We start from the raw sequence: 16,233 nt of genomic DNA on the forward strand, positions 1-16,233 counted from the left end.
AAGTCTATATACGTTTTTGCTAAACACTTGGGCCTACTACCCTACTGTATTTTATTTTAATGTCGCTAACCATGCTGGGCCTTGTCAAGATTTGATTGCACCTCAGGAGGTCACTGAGAATGCAAATTATTTGTGCCACCGTCTGCCAATTTTCATGTCAAAACCTTAAAGGAGTTCAAATTTTGCTATAATATAAGCCACAAGTTGCATTTGTAAGGTAAAAAAAAAGTCAGACCTTCAAAATCCATTCATCTGCATTAAGGCAACGTTCCTCCATGTTTCATCCTGTGGTTTGCCTTCACCTCCCTCCCACCATGTGGCTTTACTCCAAGTGGAGGCGCTTGAGAGAAGTACGTTGGATAGTGGGAGCGCAGTCGCACACTGTCCACCGCCTGGTGTGCAACACAGACCAAACCAGTCCAGGAATCTTTTGTAGACAAGAAATTTACCACTGCATCCAATTTGCTCATTGCATCTCTTCCTTCCCACGTTTGGCCAAGGCATCATCATTGAGGAAACCCAAAGGACCATTGCCACTGTTGCATTTTGGGAGTCAACTTGGTAAGTACTTCACTTGGTACATATAAACTTTTTTTTTCCACTATCCAAGCATGACAATTTCAATTTTGCGATGTCTTTTTTATTCTATTGGTTCATAAGCAAAATGGAAATGAATTGTTAATGAAATCCCACGCTCCACTTCCCCACTGTTCCTGTTTTATTCAGGGCGGAGGGCCGTGCCGCTGCATTTTAAGTGAACGTTCCTCATTTCGCCCGCTGGAGATTCTGCGCAAAGCGGCAGCGACATGACAGCCGAGAAGAGCGGGCCGGTTATAAACGGTAAACCGGAGGATGGCAGGGACACGGATGACTCCAGCTCCAGCCTGGACAACAGGGAGTATTACGAGAGAGGCCATTGGAACAACAAGATGGAGTTTGTCCTGTCTGTGGCGGGAGAAATTATCGGGCTGGGCAACGTCTGGAGGTTTCCTTACCTCTGCTACAAGAATGGAGGAGGTAAGAATGTTTACCTCACTGTAACTCATTTAGCAGAAAGAGCAGAACTTTGACTACAATCAACCGTGAGGACAATAAACAATCAATTTGTAGAGTGGGATCGAAGTATAATGTTTGTGAATGTTCTGAAGTCCTACTTCCATGCTCTTGCCTGGAGTCTGCTGACATCAGGTTCTTCTTTGGACTCAGTGAGTTGGGCTGTCCACTCCATTTGGACTCAATGGAGCGCCATGACTAAATTGGTTGTTTCCCAACCCGAAAGTTCATCATTGAGTGAATGAGGACTGTGTTGAAAAATGTTGTCCAAACAAAGTGAATACAGTTTCATGTAGGATTGAAGAAACTAAGACAGCAACTTTGAAAGATAGACTCAGATGATGTGCAATGCGTATATTTATATGTACAATGGCTTGTCATGAGTGGTTTTGTACTTTTTAATCATCTCCAACTTTATTGATTCTTTCGGGATTGAATGATTTGTTACTGTGGCTGTTTTGTACCCTTGACCCACCTTGCAGCTTGAGAACACATTAGCTGCATTATTTTTGTTCCTGAATTAAAAAAAAAAAGTTTGCTTAAAAATAGTCAGACCTCTATTCTTAAGCCTCCCAAAAAAATTTGAAAAAATCTCTCATATGTGTCAAGGTGCCTTCTTCGTTCCATACGTTATCTTCTTCATATGCTGCGGTATCCCCGTGTTTTTCCTGGAGACCGCCCTTGGTCAGTTCACCAGCGAAGGAGGAATCACATGCTGGAGAAAAGTCTGCCCCCTGTTTGAGGGTAAGAAATCCCTTCTGCTCTCTCAAAGGTTTCCATCGTCATCCACGTGTAATTTTACAAAACATGTTTTTTTTAAATGTGATTTCAGGCATTGGCTATGCAACCCAGGTGATTGAAGCTCACCTAAACGTCTACTATGTAGTCATCCTCGCCTGGGCTATCTTCTACCTCTTCAACTGCTTCACCACTGAGCTTCCGTGGGCTAGTTGTGGCCACTACTGGAATACTGGTGGGAGAGCGGAGCATCTTTAATCACATTCATGTTTATTCTTCTTCAACAAGCCAATGAAGGCAATGTGTCTCCACAGAGAACTGTGTTGACTACTATGGAGAAAATGCCACCAACATTACTAGCGCCAACGCAACCTCTCCTGTTATTGAATTCTGGGAGTGAGTACAGTATTTTTCCCCACTTTCAGTATTCTTTAGAGATTATCGCTCATCTCTTTGGATATCAAATGTGAATGAAACAGTTTCCACCAAGTCACACTACAGCCATTTCGTTTTAAGCAATCATCTCCTGACCCAGATAGCTTCATGTGTAAAATCTTAAGACAGCCTCAGATGGTTTCAGTGATCTCCTCAACTCCCCTGGCCAAAATAATTAGTCAGCTCTTTTCATATTTGTCATTCGGGTCCACTAGGCCAGCTGTCTCCCAGTTGGAGTCACAAGCATGGCAGCAGATCGGCCTTTGTCAGCGGGCAATGCTGACCGCACTTCCACTCTCGTTGCCAGTCCCTGTTGTTACAACATAACTGTCCAATTTTTACCCAAGTATAATCTGAAAGAAAAGGCCCTTTGAGGTGATATTGTGAAAAAAATTGTTATGTGTAAGAAAATGTCCCACATGCATGACATGACAACGGCATCATTAACGGTGACACCATTTTTTACTGATGTCTTGAAACTTAGCGTTGCAAAAGAATACATTGATACATTTTTAAATTATTTATTTCAAGGACCAACACAAGGACCAATTAAACAGAATTACTCATACGGGATAACGAAAAACCGGCTTTTGATTCCCTGACCTGGAGCTGTCAAAAGATCGTCCTTTAATATAGCTAACTAGCTAGCTAGCTAGCATAATGCGTACAAGTCTATCTGAAGACAAATGCTGCACGATGAATCTGTCTAAAGCACTTGTTAGAGTACTCAAATGCAATCCAGATCGCTTGTAGTGTTCCAAGGTAGCCCTTGTGGCTGACCAGGACATGGTAGCTGAGTTGGACTTAGCCTGTGGCCTGCCACCAAGAACATGTCACCATGATCAATGGCTGCCTCAGGAGCTCCGGGGGTGAACTCACTGGCCAAGATTTGGCAAACGGCGTTTAGCTGTACCGCCTCGCATCCTCCATCAATGCCGTTGCCTGGAAATGCTTTGACAAACAGGAAGCACGGGGTTGGTTCGCTGCCGCAAATGACCTATGGTGGCACACTTGTAGACTGGGTCACCTTGACTGTGGCACATGCAGGCCCACGGGGATGCGCTGTGGCCACGGAAGAACAACTTCTTTCCAATGTGTGGGCTTGCAAAGTGCCAAGTAATTCTGCATTACTACCCGGAGAAAAACTCAGAGATCGACTCAGTCTGCTAACACAGAAAAATGGTTATCAGGAGAATAACTCATCTGTTGCAGTAGAATAGTTATTTTTTTTCATAATGAAGGCTTCTCAGTCTCAATTTGAGTTTCTGGCAGAAAGTCGATCACTGGAAACACGAGAGTCCTCACCCCATTTCGCCCAATTTCAAAATAGCACATAAAATACCCTTGGCAAGTTGACAATAATCACTTTTTTTCTGAGTGAAAAATGTGAATTGATTCCCAGCAGAATGTCTTGCTGTGTAATTCTAAAAGATGATCAAGTATTTTTCCCTATATAGCTGCAAAAGATAGAACTAAAAAAAGTCTAGCAAAAATGTTTTTGTACTCTTCATGCAGACATTGAATTCCTCTTATTGGTGAGCTGCCAGTTGTCAGTTTTTGTCTGGGTCCATACAGACGGAGAGTCCTGAAGATATCTGATGGCATCGAGCACATGGGGGGGATGCGCTGGGAGCTGGCCATGTGCCTGGCACTGGCCTGGTTTATCTGCTACTTCTGCATCTGGAAGGGACCCAAGTCCACTGGCAAGGTGAGACAGCACCGGTTTCTTCTTATGACTACTTTTCACCACCGCTGAATCTACATTTAATTTCCATCGCCAGAGCTGCCTTGAGCAGGGTCATAAGCACACCCAACAATCTTTTGGGAGAACTCTCAAAGGCCCAGTGGTCCAGAATAAGTTGGGAGATGGAGGTAGAATGTGGAAAAGGCTTGCAAGAATGGCAAAACAGAGAATAAAAAAGAGGTGTGTGAGGAGGGGGGAAATGAATGGGCTCGCATTCTACATGATAGAGGGAAAACAAAACAACGAGGTGGCACTGCTGATTTGCCCCTAAAGTGTCTTTTGTCCGTCTGTGAAGTAAAGAGGGGAGAATGCTCCTTCATGGCTGGGGGCTTTAGCAGCCGGTCCAAGATTGATTCCTGTATTCACTGGAGGGAAAGAGGAGCGAGCGTTCATGAGGAGCATGCAGAGTATTTCCTCGGCCTCTCCCTCCCTCACTTTCTTCTCCAGAGACCCAACGAGCCCATTCAGCCGCGACACCGCTAAGCTGTTTGCTTTGTGACTGTGTTTGCAAGCCATTCTCACATTTAAGCCCTCCCGGTAAGATTTACGGCATGGCAGGGGCAGGATTGACCCGTAAATTTGCACCGGCTTAAATGTTTACTCATGGTGAGGTGTAGGCAGCGTCAAAGTTCACACAGGGAGTGAATATTGCCCTTTTTGTCACCCCAAAAGTGGAGAAAAGGGGGATGAGAGGCTTACGATGTGTAATCGTTGTATTTGTCAATCTGAAAGAAGCAGGCCGCATGGCAGGAGACAGGTTTTCTCACACTTTTCCTGTCGGACATGTTGGGATTAGCACATTTTAAAGTGTACGGCCTTAATAAGTCTTTAGCATCATAAAGCAGAACTTTTTTTTTTTTTTTTTGCGTAACATGCTCAGCCAGGAATTTAGCATCTTGCTATATTTAGAGCCAATGCAGCAGAAGGATCAATTCCATATAGTGCATGTTAATCTTTAGTTTGTGTGTGTGTGTGTGTGTACTTCTATGTTGTGAATGAAGTTGTGTATTTGTCCGTTTGTTGTGCATCTCTTTGAAGCACATTTTCCCACACTGCCAGCATCACTCCTCCGGGCTCCTCCTGTTTAAGAGACCGAGCCAAGGGAGCCCTCGCTTTCTTTTCACTCTCCTGGCCTGGCCGGCTCTGTTCTGTTCCATTCTGCCCTCAATTGGTGACCGTTGACTGGGTTCCAAAAAGCCAGGCGATATATGTTGCCCACACTGGCCTTTTTTTCAAGTGGCTTCTTGAGATGTTAAGCTCAAAATGCTCTTTAGCTATCCTTTGAGATGTTTCCGGCAGTGATGAACACGATGAACTGTAGTATGTTTTATGTAATGTACAATCATCTGTCAGATGGTTAGATTCTGCATTTTTATATGAATATAAGTAAAAACTTATTGCATGAAGAAAAAAATGCACCAGTCACAATATCTAAAAAATGCAATTTACAGTGAGAATAATATGGGACAAAAGAGACAATCTATTATTATTATTATTATTATTATTATTATTATTATTATTATTATTATTATTATTATTACTATCGAGTTCCTGTTCTGTTTTTTTTTGTAATCTAGGCAAAAATTCAGTGTTGCATGCGTTTGTTTGTACCTGCAGGTTGTGTATGTGACGGCCACATTTCCTTACTTCATGTTGCTGATTCTGCTGATCAGAGGAGTAACGCTGCCGGGAGCGTATGACGGCATCAAGTTTTACCTCTATCCAGATATCTCTCGTCTGTCCGATCCTCAGGTACGTTGGAGACAGATGCACCCTTTTCTTAAATTCCGTGTGTGTGTGTGTGTGTGTGTGTGTGTGTGTGTGTGTGTGTGTGTGTGTGTGTGTGTGTGTGTGTGTGTGTGTGTTTGGAGAGGGGTAGGGGCAACAGAAGCAGTTAAGGAGGTTGACACAGTTGAGAGAGGAAGACATTACTTCTGACTCTGATGTTAAATTGACTTCCCTGGAGGACATTCAGGGCTCTGTTCAGTGTTTCACTTCCAGGCTGTGTGTCTTTACCCTCCAAGTGCTGTGCATCACTCACTTGTCCTCTCCTGACTTTTCAGACTTTCCCCCAATTGCTACCTAAAAAATGTTTCCTCGCCCCCACTCATGCTTAATGTTTCTTGAACTAGCTTACTGTTGTGTACATCTCTCATCCCAAACTACTACGATAACAGTTTGCTTGTGTTCACCACCAAGAACCTAATCAGATTCCCATTATGTAATATTTCAAAATCAGACAATTATGCCTTGACCTGGCCCCTTGATCAATCTGTTGAAACTACTTTGGGTGTTCGTACAATAGTACTTTCTGTCACACGGTCCCAATCTTGCAACGTCTGACAGTAATGTGAATTGCAGAATTCACTACATTACATTTCAATCAAATTCACCCATTGCCCTAGTTTGAACTTTCGAAAATGAACTGTCACTTGTTCAAAAATCTCATTTCATGTAGTAATTGCTTCTAGCTGCATTGAATGAGATTGACTTGTGTCTGTCAGATGTCAGCAAGGCAGGTGTCTTGTATCAAACCCGACAAATAGGAACGGAAAATGAGCTTCAATTGAGCATTGTGAAGCAATCGCGATGGTATTAATGTGCAATATGCGAAACATTTTGTTCCATGATTTACATCATAAATGCTATATTTGCGTAGATCTAGATTATATTTTCAGATCTGAAAGCACAGACACCTTAGGCATAGATCAACAATAATATACATTCATATGTGATTGGGATTTGATCCAGTGTTTGTAAACAGCAAAACTAGTCATAGTACTAGTAGCCCTACTGAGCTTCAGTTTTTACATGGTGGACATGTTTTCAAAACTCAATACTTGCAAACACAAGCTGACCAAATTAGGGACAACATCAACAAGAGATTCTCTCGGAGGCCGGGCCGTTGAGGTTTTCCTACGCTGTGCGGCCATCAGCCCAGGGCAAACTAAAGGGAACATTAATGAACATTAGGAAAGAAAGGCCCGTTCTTCCACAGGAACAGGCCTGTGTTTGTGGGGTCACGGAAGTTACCGTGGTTACTCACAGGAGGGAGTGAAGATTGTGTGTTTGTGAATTGTTTTGTGGCGGTGAAATGAGATTAGTGGTTGAATGGTGATGTGAGGAAGTTTTCAAACAGCCATGCTGAATTTGCTAGCAACCCCATGCTAAGCCTGCGGGTTCGGAGGTCCTGTGCTGCAACTTCAAACTGGTTTCATAACGCACCTTACCTAATATCCATTTTGCTTCTAATTTATCTCATAGGGGTGATGACCCCTTTCTAAAATATAGACCTAAATAATTTTTTCATTTTTTTCCAGAAAACACGAATAACTGAACCAAATTATTAGATTTATTAATAATTTCATTCAGTGGTAGAATTTATTCTTTTTAACTAAAGATGCAGCATATTTTTTCAAAGCATATATTTTTCAAAAATTATAATTTACTAAGCATAATGCAATTAATTAAATCACAAAAATTTGATTAGCACTGGCATGAGCTCAATAGACTATCAATTTCAATTTTTGTCATCCTCATAACTGATATAAGCTGCATTATTTCCAGGTATGGGTGGATGCTGGAACACAGATCTTCTTCTCCTACGCTATCTGTTTAGGCTGCCTTACTGCTCTTGGTAGCTATAACGCCTACAACAATAACTGCTACAGGTAAGAATTTTGTCCTAATTTGAATTTGTCATGACATTTGGGAGTGTAATCACTTCCTGACTTGCTCCTCAGGGACTGCATCATGCTGTGCTGTCTGAACAGCGGCACCAGTTTTGTAGCAGGTTTTGCTATTTTCTCCGTGCTGGGATTCATGGCCTACGAACAAAATGTTCCCATCGAGGCCGTGGCAGAATCTGGTGAGTGTGGAAGCGAAATCGCAGAAACCAGTTAGGGATGTGGGCGTATTATAATCACGTACTATAGGCTGGTGTTCCTTCTTCCATCATAATGTGAAGGGACGTTATGTAACTTCACACTCGCACAGCCTCTCAGACCACAACTTGATGATTTATTCACGTTGGTATGAATGATTTCGTGGGAATGACAGCGTGAGAGATTTAAAATTCTTGTCTCAGAGCACAGCTAAGAGACAACTCCACCGAGAGTAGGTCGCTGCAAGAAAACATGGCTGCCTGCTCTAACTTATTTTGAAGCAGTTAGCGTTGCTTTGAAAACAGCATATGCAGAAACATCATCAGTCTCCTGCGTTTGTGTTTTGGATCATTTATTGTTGCTGTGGTGCAACAAACACAGTGGCGTAATGGATCACAGTTTCTCCAGCTGAGTGATTAATGTGTCTGTTTTGCATTGATGGATCAAAAGTGAGATAATCTGTAAACATGAAAGCATCCAAATAGAAATTATTTTCTTTACATATGAACCATAAAGGGTACCATATATACATAAATACCAGACTTCAACCGTTTTTAACTCATGACAATATTGTGACATCAGTGTCTGTTTTCAGGTCCTGGTCTTGCCTTCATTGCATACCCAAAAGCTGTGACCATGATGCCGCTGTCTCCACTTTGGGCCTGTCTCTTCTTCATGATGCTCATCTTTCTCGGACTGGACAGTCAGGTGAACAAGCCCAGAGACAATTTACACCTCATCAAGAGATGAACTTCTCTTTATTTAACAGCCCTTATTACTGCCACTGGCAGAGCTCGAGGGGGGGGAACCAGGGCACTGCCCCCCCCACCCCGAAATATGCTTATACCGCCATAAGAGTTTTTTTGTAACACACTACATTGCAATATTGACTCTTTGCTCCCCATCAATGTATAATTTCTGCAAACTGCAATAAGACGGCTGAAATATAATGAAAACATTCCCACACCTCCTTGTGTCATTTCTCAGTTTGTGTGCGTGGAAAGCCTGGTGACAGCTGTGGTGGACATGTACCCAGAGACATTCAGGAGAGGCTATCGCAGAGAACTGCTGATTCTCGGCATGTCTATAGCATCTTTCCTCATAGGACTTATCATGTGTACAGAGGTGAGACTTTTACTCTCAAGTGTTGTGAAAACTGTGGGTGCCTTATGATACGAGTGTAACTACTTGTTCACTATGCCAAAATTTTCTTGTTAGGTTGAATTCGAAAAGTCAAGTCATGCGTATCTTAAGGCACTATTGTGAGCAATGTGGTATAGTATTTTATTTCTGTTGACCTGTTTCTACTGCTCAATAGAATTCAATTCTTTTCACATCCATGATACATCATCCTCATTGTCATCATCACTGTCATCTCCACCAGATGAAAGCCAGCAGGTACAAAATATTTTTGTGATACTGTGATTTTATCATACAGTGTGATCTGTCACATTGAATTGTATTGAAATAGATTTTCAATATACTGCTGTCGTATTCAGTAAATGTATACTGTGTGTCTGCTGCAGCATGCTTTTAAGGCCATCTCTCTCTACTGTGCTTTGTGACAATAATTGCTCCTTATATCACCCACTAAAAGCTTCTCGTGCTTCTATAAGCGCTGGTGTCCATCCATCCACTCTTGAACCATTCTGTTGTCTACAGGGCTCATAAGTGCTGTAGAATGTCAGCACATAACCAAATGTACCATGCTGACGTTATATATGTGACACAGGTTTTATTGCCCCTCTTCAGCTGTAATTTCCAATCATTTTCTTTTTAAGTTGGTCATCAATCTTTCACATCCAAAGTGACAGAACGTTAATATGTCCAATATTTACGCCGACTTTTACTCATCTGCCACTTTTAACTGCCACAAAATGGCCCTCATGGATCGAAGACCATAAACATGGCGGTGCGGTGTATTTAAAAGGTCCCGCGGAAAGCCATTGAGATTTTATGTTTATGAACAAGCAGGTCAGACCTCTGATGTAACCCTGCTCTGGGATTCATGAGGGTTTCTATTCATGAGTGTCCTTTTAGTGGCGTTGTTTTAGGTGAAACTCCACTGGTACCGTAAGACCTTCTACTAGTGTGCAGAGAAGAATATCGTAACGCATGATGGTAGATATGTGGATGTTGAGAGGGAGTGAAAGTGTAGGAACAAAATGTAGCATCTTTATTATGGAAATTTACCAGAACAAGCTGATAGGATGAGATAATATCTTGCTTGGTAAAGCAACGTAAAACCCATTGCCGACAGTTATTGAGCCTGTACCGATACTAGGTATCCTTATTTCAATGTATCGACGCTTGCGATAGCGGCCGATACCAGTCACTGATACCAAGGTTACCTCTTGTGGGTAATTTACCAACAATAAAACTAAATGGCTTGCAAAGATGACAAAATGTTTTTCTAAGTGAACTGTATCGATGTCAGTCCTCTCAAATGCCCATTAAGATAGCGTCGTTGTTAGAATGCCTGCTGTGCATCTGTCCCATGCAATCACTGCTCTTTACGAATAAAACTAAAAACACCACTTTTGCAGTAATGAAGAAAGTATTCCCACAATAATCTCCATTTCTCAACAGATTTAAACAAATCAAAAGTGCACCTCCTTTGATGCGGGGGAAGCTGTTATTTTTCTCCGTCTTATCAGTTTTGATACATTGGATTTTTGCTGCAAGATGAAAGGCGAGATTATACAAAGAATGGCACAAGATATCCAATCAGATTGTTGCAAACAGTCCCTGGGGACATATTGTACAGTCTATGCCTGGTTTCTGGGGATGAATGCAAGCCCCAGTTCCACTTAAAGTTCCAGGAACTTTTACTATACCTCCTGGAACTGAAAGGTTCTTATCAGACTTGGTCAACATAAAAACATGAAATAGAAATGTATTTGCATGCCACCATCTGATAGCTGCCTTTTCTCCTCACAGGGAGGGATGTACGTCTTCCAGCTGTTTGACTCCTACGCCGCCAGTGGCATGTGTTTGCTTTTTGTGGCCATCTTTGAGTCCATATGTATCGGATGGGTGTATGGTAAGACACGACTCAAGACTTCTTGATCTCAGTAACAGTGTCCAGTCCTGTGGGCTCATTATTCACATGCAGAGACAAAACTGAGGAAAAACAGGGCAGTGGCAACTCCGCCATCTGCTGGAGATGAGCATAATGCAGTGAAGTGCTTTTACGTAGTGTCATCACAGATCAGTCGTATTTTGAAGCCATAGGAGAAAATAAATAAGTGGCCGATATATACATGTTTTTCAGGCAGCGACAGATTCTACCGAAACATTGAGGACATGATTGGCTACAGGCCTGTCTTCTTCATCAAATGGTGCTGGATGATCTTGACCCCAGGCATCTGTGCTGTAAGTCCACCAAACAAACACACACACGATGATTCAGATAAGCCTTTGCTTCATCAAACAATCCAAATTTGTAGATGGTAATTACTGTCTTTCCTTAATTGCAATTTTACCCTTCTGTACATTAACTTAGGTTAGGTCTCCAGAACTCAGTCTTTAACTGAGGACACCATGTATTGTGTTCTACACTAAAAACTGTCTTATCGTTGGCACTCCAGGGTATTTTCCTGTTCTTCTTGATCAAATACAAACCGCTCAAGTACAACAACGTGTACGTCTATCCCGACTGGGGCAATGGCATCGGCTGGTTTATGGCCATGTCGTCCATGGTGTGCATCCCTCTGGGGATCATCTGGATGATCTGGAAGACTCCTGGAACCTTCTCTGAGGTAAAGATATGGTCATCTGCACGCAGACCTTCAGCACAAGGTACTGCACACTGAGGGCCGGATTCACTAAAGAATTTCGTGGCTTTTGGGTGATGCTACATTTTAAATTGTAGACAGTGTCGATTTTCAATCAGAAGTAGCAGAAGTACTATCAATTTGCGATTGATATTCCACTCCAGTCCTGTGAGTGGCAGTACGGTGCTTTCAAACTGTCAAACACACAAAGAATGAAATAAAAAAATTAACAAATAAAATCCAGAAGGTCTTTACACAATCTCACGCAACCCCTGAATGACCTTGTACAAGTTGAGTGCTCACCTCCCAATCCACTCCTCTGCAGAGAATGAAGAAGTTGACGACGCCCAGCCCGGACCTGAAAATGCGTGGGAACCTTGCCGCTCTCAGTCCGTATGCTGCCAACGATGCCATGCTAAAGGCTGACGGGAAAATTTCTACCGTCTCAGAGAAGGAAACACACTTCTAACTGACTTTCTGGCCTCAATTAAGTCCAACTCTTCAACAAAAAAATGACAGCACAAGTCAGCTGTCATTCATAAATATGAAACAAATCAAAGGCTTGTTTTGGTTTTGTAAAAAAAGAAAAAAGAAAAATGAATCACCAGATAATCTGCTTTTGTTTTGCACAAATTTTGATAACACATTCGTTGGGTCCTTTTAACCTTGTCACTAAAGCAGACACTTTATTTGCTAACGGTTTAATAGTTAAAAGTTGATTTTGATGACGTACGTTTATATTGCCATTAGCTGGCCACGTTAGTGTCTGTGCCTTGTTGTAGACAAATCAGGTAGGCAAGCAGATCAGGTAGGGCAGATCGGGTAGGGCAGATTGGGTAGGGGTGCAAATCGGGTAGGGCAGATTGGGTAGGAGTGCAAATTGGGTAGGCAAGCAGATCAGGTAGGGCAGATCGGGGAGGGGTGCAAATTGGATAGGGGTGCAAATTGGGTAGGCAAGCAGATCGAGTAGGGGCCAGATCGGGTAGGGGTGCAAATCAGGTAGGCAAGCAGATCGGGTAGGGCAGATTGGGTAGGGGTGCAAATCGGGTAGGCAAGCAGATCGGGTAGGGGTGCTGACAGTGTACACATCTTGTGCCCAAATGTCTAAAATGTAGCAGCTTTGGATCCATGTGGTGTGCGATAGAGGATACTGTCACGTATCTTAGAGTACTTAGAGACTATAGGAGGGCACCGACAGCAGTAAAAGAAATCGCTTATGAAGACATGCCACTGTATAATGCTAAAATCTTATTTTAATGTTGTCTAATTTCTAGTCAAAACTTTTTTGAATGAGGCACAATAACCAAAACATCTCCAACAAGACAAATGCATGATTTTGTTCACAAGTTGGTATTCATAGATGAAAAAAATTGATTCAAAAGCATCAGTTGGATCTTCCGGTGGCTAACCTTAATAAAATATGACAAAATAAAATAAATATGTGCCGAAAAGATTTATTTTAGGATAAACAGTTCAGTTTAAATATGCTAATAATGTTCATTAAATAATCAAGTTTTGACTGGATATTAGACTAACAGACTTTTACGGTTGACGGACCGCATTCAATTTGTTGATGTTGCATAGCAACAACAGCAAAAGACAAAAAAAAAAAATAATAATCACGTTATCCGATTTGACAGTAAAAAGTGCTGAGGGTATTGATTGTTGGCCTGTATTGGGTTCTCTGAGGCTTATGTGATTTTTCCCTTTTCTGATGGGGCAGCTTCACACTGACACCGATGGGTAAATCAAAATTGGTTTAAAGCCTCGGAAAATCTTCACATAGCTGTGAGCGACCGGCAGGCCGAGCCTTAAGAAGAAGGAGGGGAAAAAAAGAACAAAACACCTCTCTCTCTCTCTCTTTCTCTCTGCCCTCCTTTACATCCGCATGTGTGTCATTTCACGGCAATTATGCTGAGCCTTTCACCCAGAGTGACTGACAGACAGATGGGCTTCCGCCTTTGCACTCTCATTCCCCACGCCGTCTTGAAAGGAGGACATGTCACACATCACATCAACGTCGCAAGGCGCTTACCTACCTACCACTTTCTCATTTCTTAACCTTTTTCACTCCAGACCCCTTGCTAAAATAGCTGTAACAGAGTCAGAACAAAATAGGAAACCTTTTCCATGGGTGATGGCCGCTGGTTGGGCTACTTTGGCTGCTAAATGCTTGGTTAGTTCAACAACTGTAAACAAGTCAACACACTCAGCAGATACGCCAATCTTTTAGCACGATTTTTTAGGATACATGTTACACATTGTCAGGTTGAGCAGATCTCTTTGTCGAGTGGGAAAAATTTCTCCCACTTTTTTAGCTGACAAAACATTTTGACCTTGAATTGACAGCATCCTTCGCCATTGGCTTCCAATCCCCGTCCATAGTCTCGGTCAGTCGTTATTTTAGCAAAGACACGTTTTACATGAGAAAAATGCCACAGCACAAAAAAATATGTCATACATAAAAATAATGATAAACTCAACTCACTTCATACATTTCAGGCAAATGAGCTGGCCTCATTGTTACTCAATCCCAGCATCGCCCAATCAGTGCTCATTCACCCTCTCATGCTCACTTATTTCCCGTTTGCTCATTTCTTTGTCCTTCTGTGCTTGATGGAAATGCAACCGTGGAAGGGGATGGAACTGCAGTTTCTCCAGGAGGAGGCAAAAAAAGCTAACAAATCGTGTGAGACTTAGTGTGGGATGAAGTATGTGATGAAGGCAAATGGATGGAAGTGGGTTTCTTTTTTTCTTAACGTGGTGGAGGCCCCTCCTGCCCAAGCTGTGATGTTCTTCTTCTTCATCCACCCCACCTCCCTTCTCATTCATGTATTAGCCACGTACGTCATTTAACACTGACTACATCCATGTCCAATTGTTTACTTTTTAAGAAACATGTGCTGTGTATCTCCAGATGAAAGCACTGTCGATTAAAAGGTACTTTTGATATGCAGCTCAAAAAGCTCTTTGTCAATATAGAACTATAATGGGAAAAAAAAGTGTTCTGTAAAGTTCTACACACATTTTGGTGTTCACGGGACACACAAACTGTCTGCTTACTCATTTTTAAGAATAAATATTCTGATGGGAGTGCACTATTGGTCTTTCGCTTTTTTCACATCAGAATATTAAGTCAATTGAAATGAAACAATTACATTTTATTTTTTTCTATTTCAATGTTAGCGTTCAAACAATTTTAGACCGAATATCTTTTTCGGAGGGTTTTGAGAAGCACTGATCTAGGCCAATTCCACGATTAAAGAACTTTTCAGGGCGGATTTTCAGGGCGGATGCAGGTGCAGTGAGACAGATGAGGAAAGACATGAGCGAGCAAATCTGCCAAAAAAAGAGAGAATGAAAACGACAGCGAGGCAGATTAGTTGACTCACAGTGGAGCTTGCGGGGACGGAGCCAAGCTAGAAGAAGCACATGATGCGCCGTGGCCAAAAAGTCGGCCTCGCTTAGAAATGACTGCAAAATTTGTACAAGGCTCATGTGTGGACGGCAAATGGCACGAGCACACCGAACCCAATCGCCATTCCATGCTTAACACTACACACGTGTAATGGTTATTATGGAAGAAGAAGGAGGGGGGTTGTGGGGGGGGATGGGGGGGGGGGGGGGAATGGAACCGAAAGGAATGGGATTTTTTCTTCCCCTTTTTATCTTGTGCCAGTGCGAGGCCATGGTGTTCCTTTATTTCTCAGCAGGGGGCAGCAAATCGCAATTTTATTTTCTTTTTTTTTACAAACAGCGCTTCACTGTAATTTTGGTTGCTTTTTGCATGTGTTGTCTTAACAGATGCAGTCTGCTCAAGAACAAATGTTTTTTTTTTCTGTCCAGATTTCCAGGCATAAAAATTGTCAAGCTGCAGGATAGTCGACAATTTGGATGAACACATGAAGTGGTGAAACAGAAGTTCTAATGATGATTCCATCTTTAAAAATGGTGTAGTTTATAACAAGGACATTTTAAAATACTATAAAGTACTATTTTGTTACTCGTTCTCATGATGCTTTTTAGCCTGAAATAATTATTGAGGCTTCAACTAAAGTTTTTAGATTTTCGAGATATTATAGTATGGTTTGAAATCAGCCACGTTAGTGCCTGTGCTTTGTTGTAGACAAATCAGGTAGGCAAGCAGATCGGGTAGGGCAGATCAGGTAGGGGTGCAAATTGGGTAGGCAAGCAGATCAGGTAGGGCAGATCAGTTTGGGGTCCAAATCGGGTAGGCAAGTAGATCGGGTAGGGCAGATCGGGTAGGGGTGCAAAACGGGTAGGGGTGCAAATCAGGTAGGCAAGCAGATCGGGTAGGGCAGATCGGTTAGGGCAGTGTTTCCCAGCCAGTGCGCCGCGGCACACTGGTGTGCCGTGAGAGATGTTCAGCTGTGCCGTGGGAAATTGTCCAAAACTTAAATACCGAGCGCATTGTAAACAGGATGGCCAAACCACAGGTCAGTTAGCGCAAGGCCTGGTCAGCCACTTGCTAATCGTGCATGCGTGGCAAATCGGAGAATCTTGAGATTTAATGTTGTGGCACATATTCAGTTTATGTGTGTCTTGCTGTGTTGGCTCATGAGTGAACGACTCGTTCAAAAGA

General features: G+C 42.4%; 1 protein-coding gene across 1 annotated transcript; it reads left to right on the forward strand.

Annotated features, from left to right (window-relative positions):
- Positions 1-349: 349 nt before the first annotated feature.
- On the forward strand, positions 350-14,728 carry slc6a11b (solute carrier family 6 member 11b). The gene is made up of 15 exons (XM_049734639.1): positions 350-561; positions 727-1,017; positions 1,663-1,797; positions 1,886-2,026; positions 2,106-2,187; positions 3,802-3,934; positions 5,588-5,722; positions 7,538-7,641; positions 7,714-7,838; positions 8,450-8,562; positions 8,842-8,979; positions 10,795-10,897; positions 11,129-11,229; positions 11,445-11,615; positions 11,956-14,728. Exons 2-15 carry the CDS (start codon positions 807-809, stop codon positions 12,097-12,099), a joined length of 1,836 nt encoding a protein of 611 aa, XP_049590596.1. The 5' UTR covers positions 350-561; positions 727-806; the 3' UTR covers positions 12,100-14,728.
- Positions 14,729-16,233: the final 1,505 nt, after the last annotated feature.

Source organism: Syngnathus scovelli, chromosome 11, assembly GCF_024217435.2.
Source record: "Syngnathus scovelli strain Florida chromosome 11, RoL_Ssco_1.2, whole genome shotgun sequence".
Taxonomy (NCBI): domain Eukaryota; kingdom Metazoa; phylum Chordata; class Actinopteri; order Syngnathiformes; family Syngnathidae; genus Syngnathus; species Syngnathus scovelli.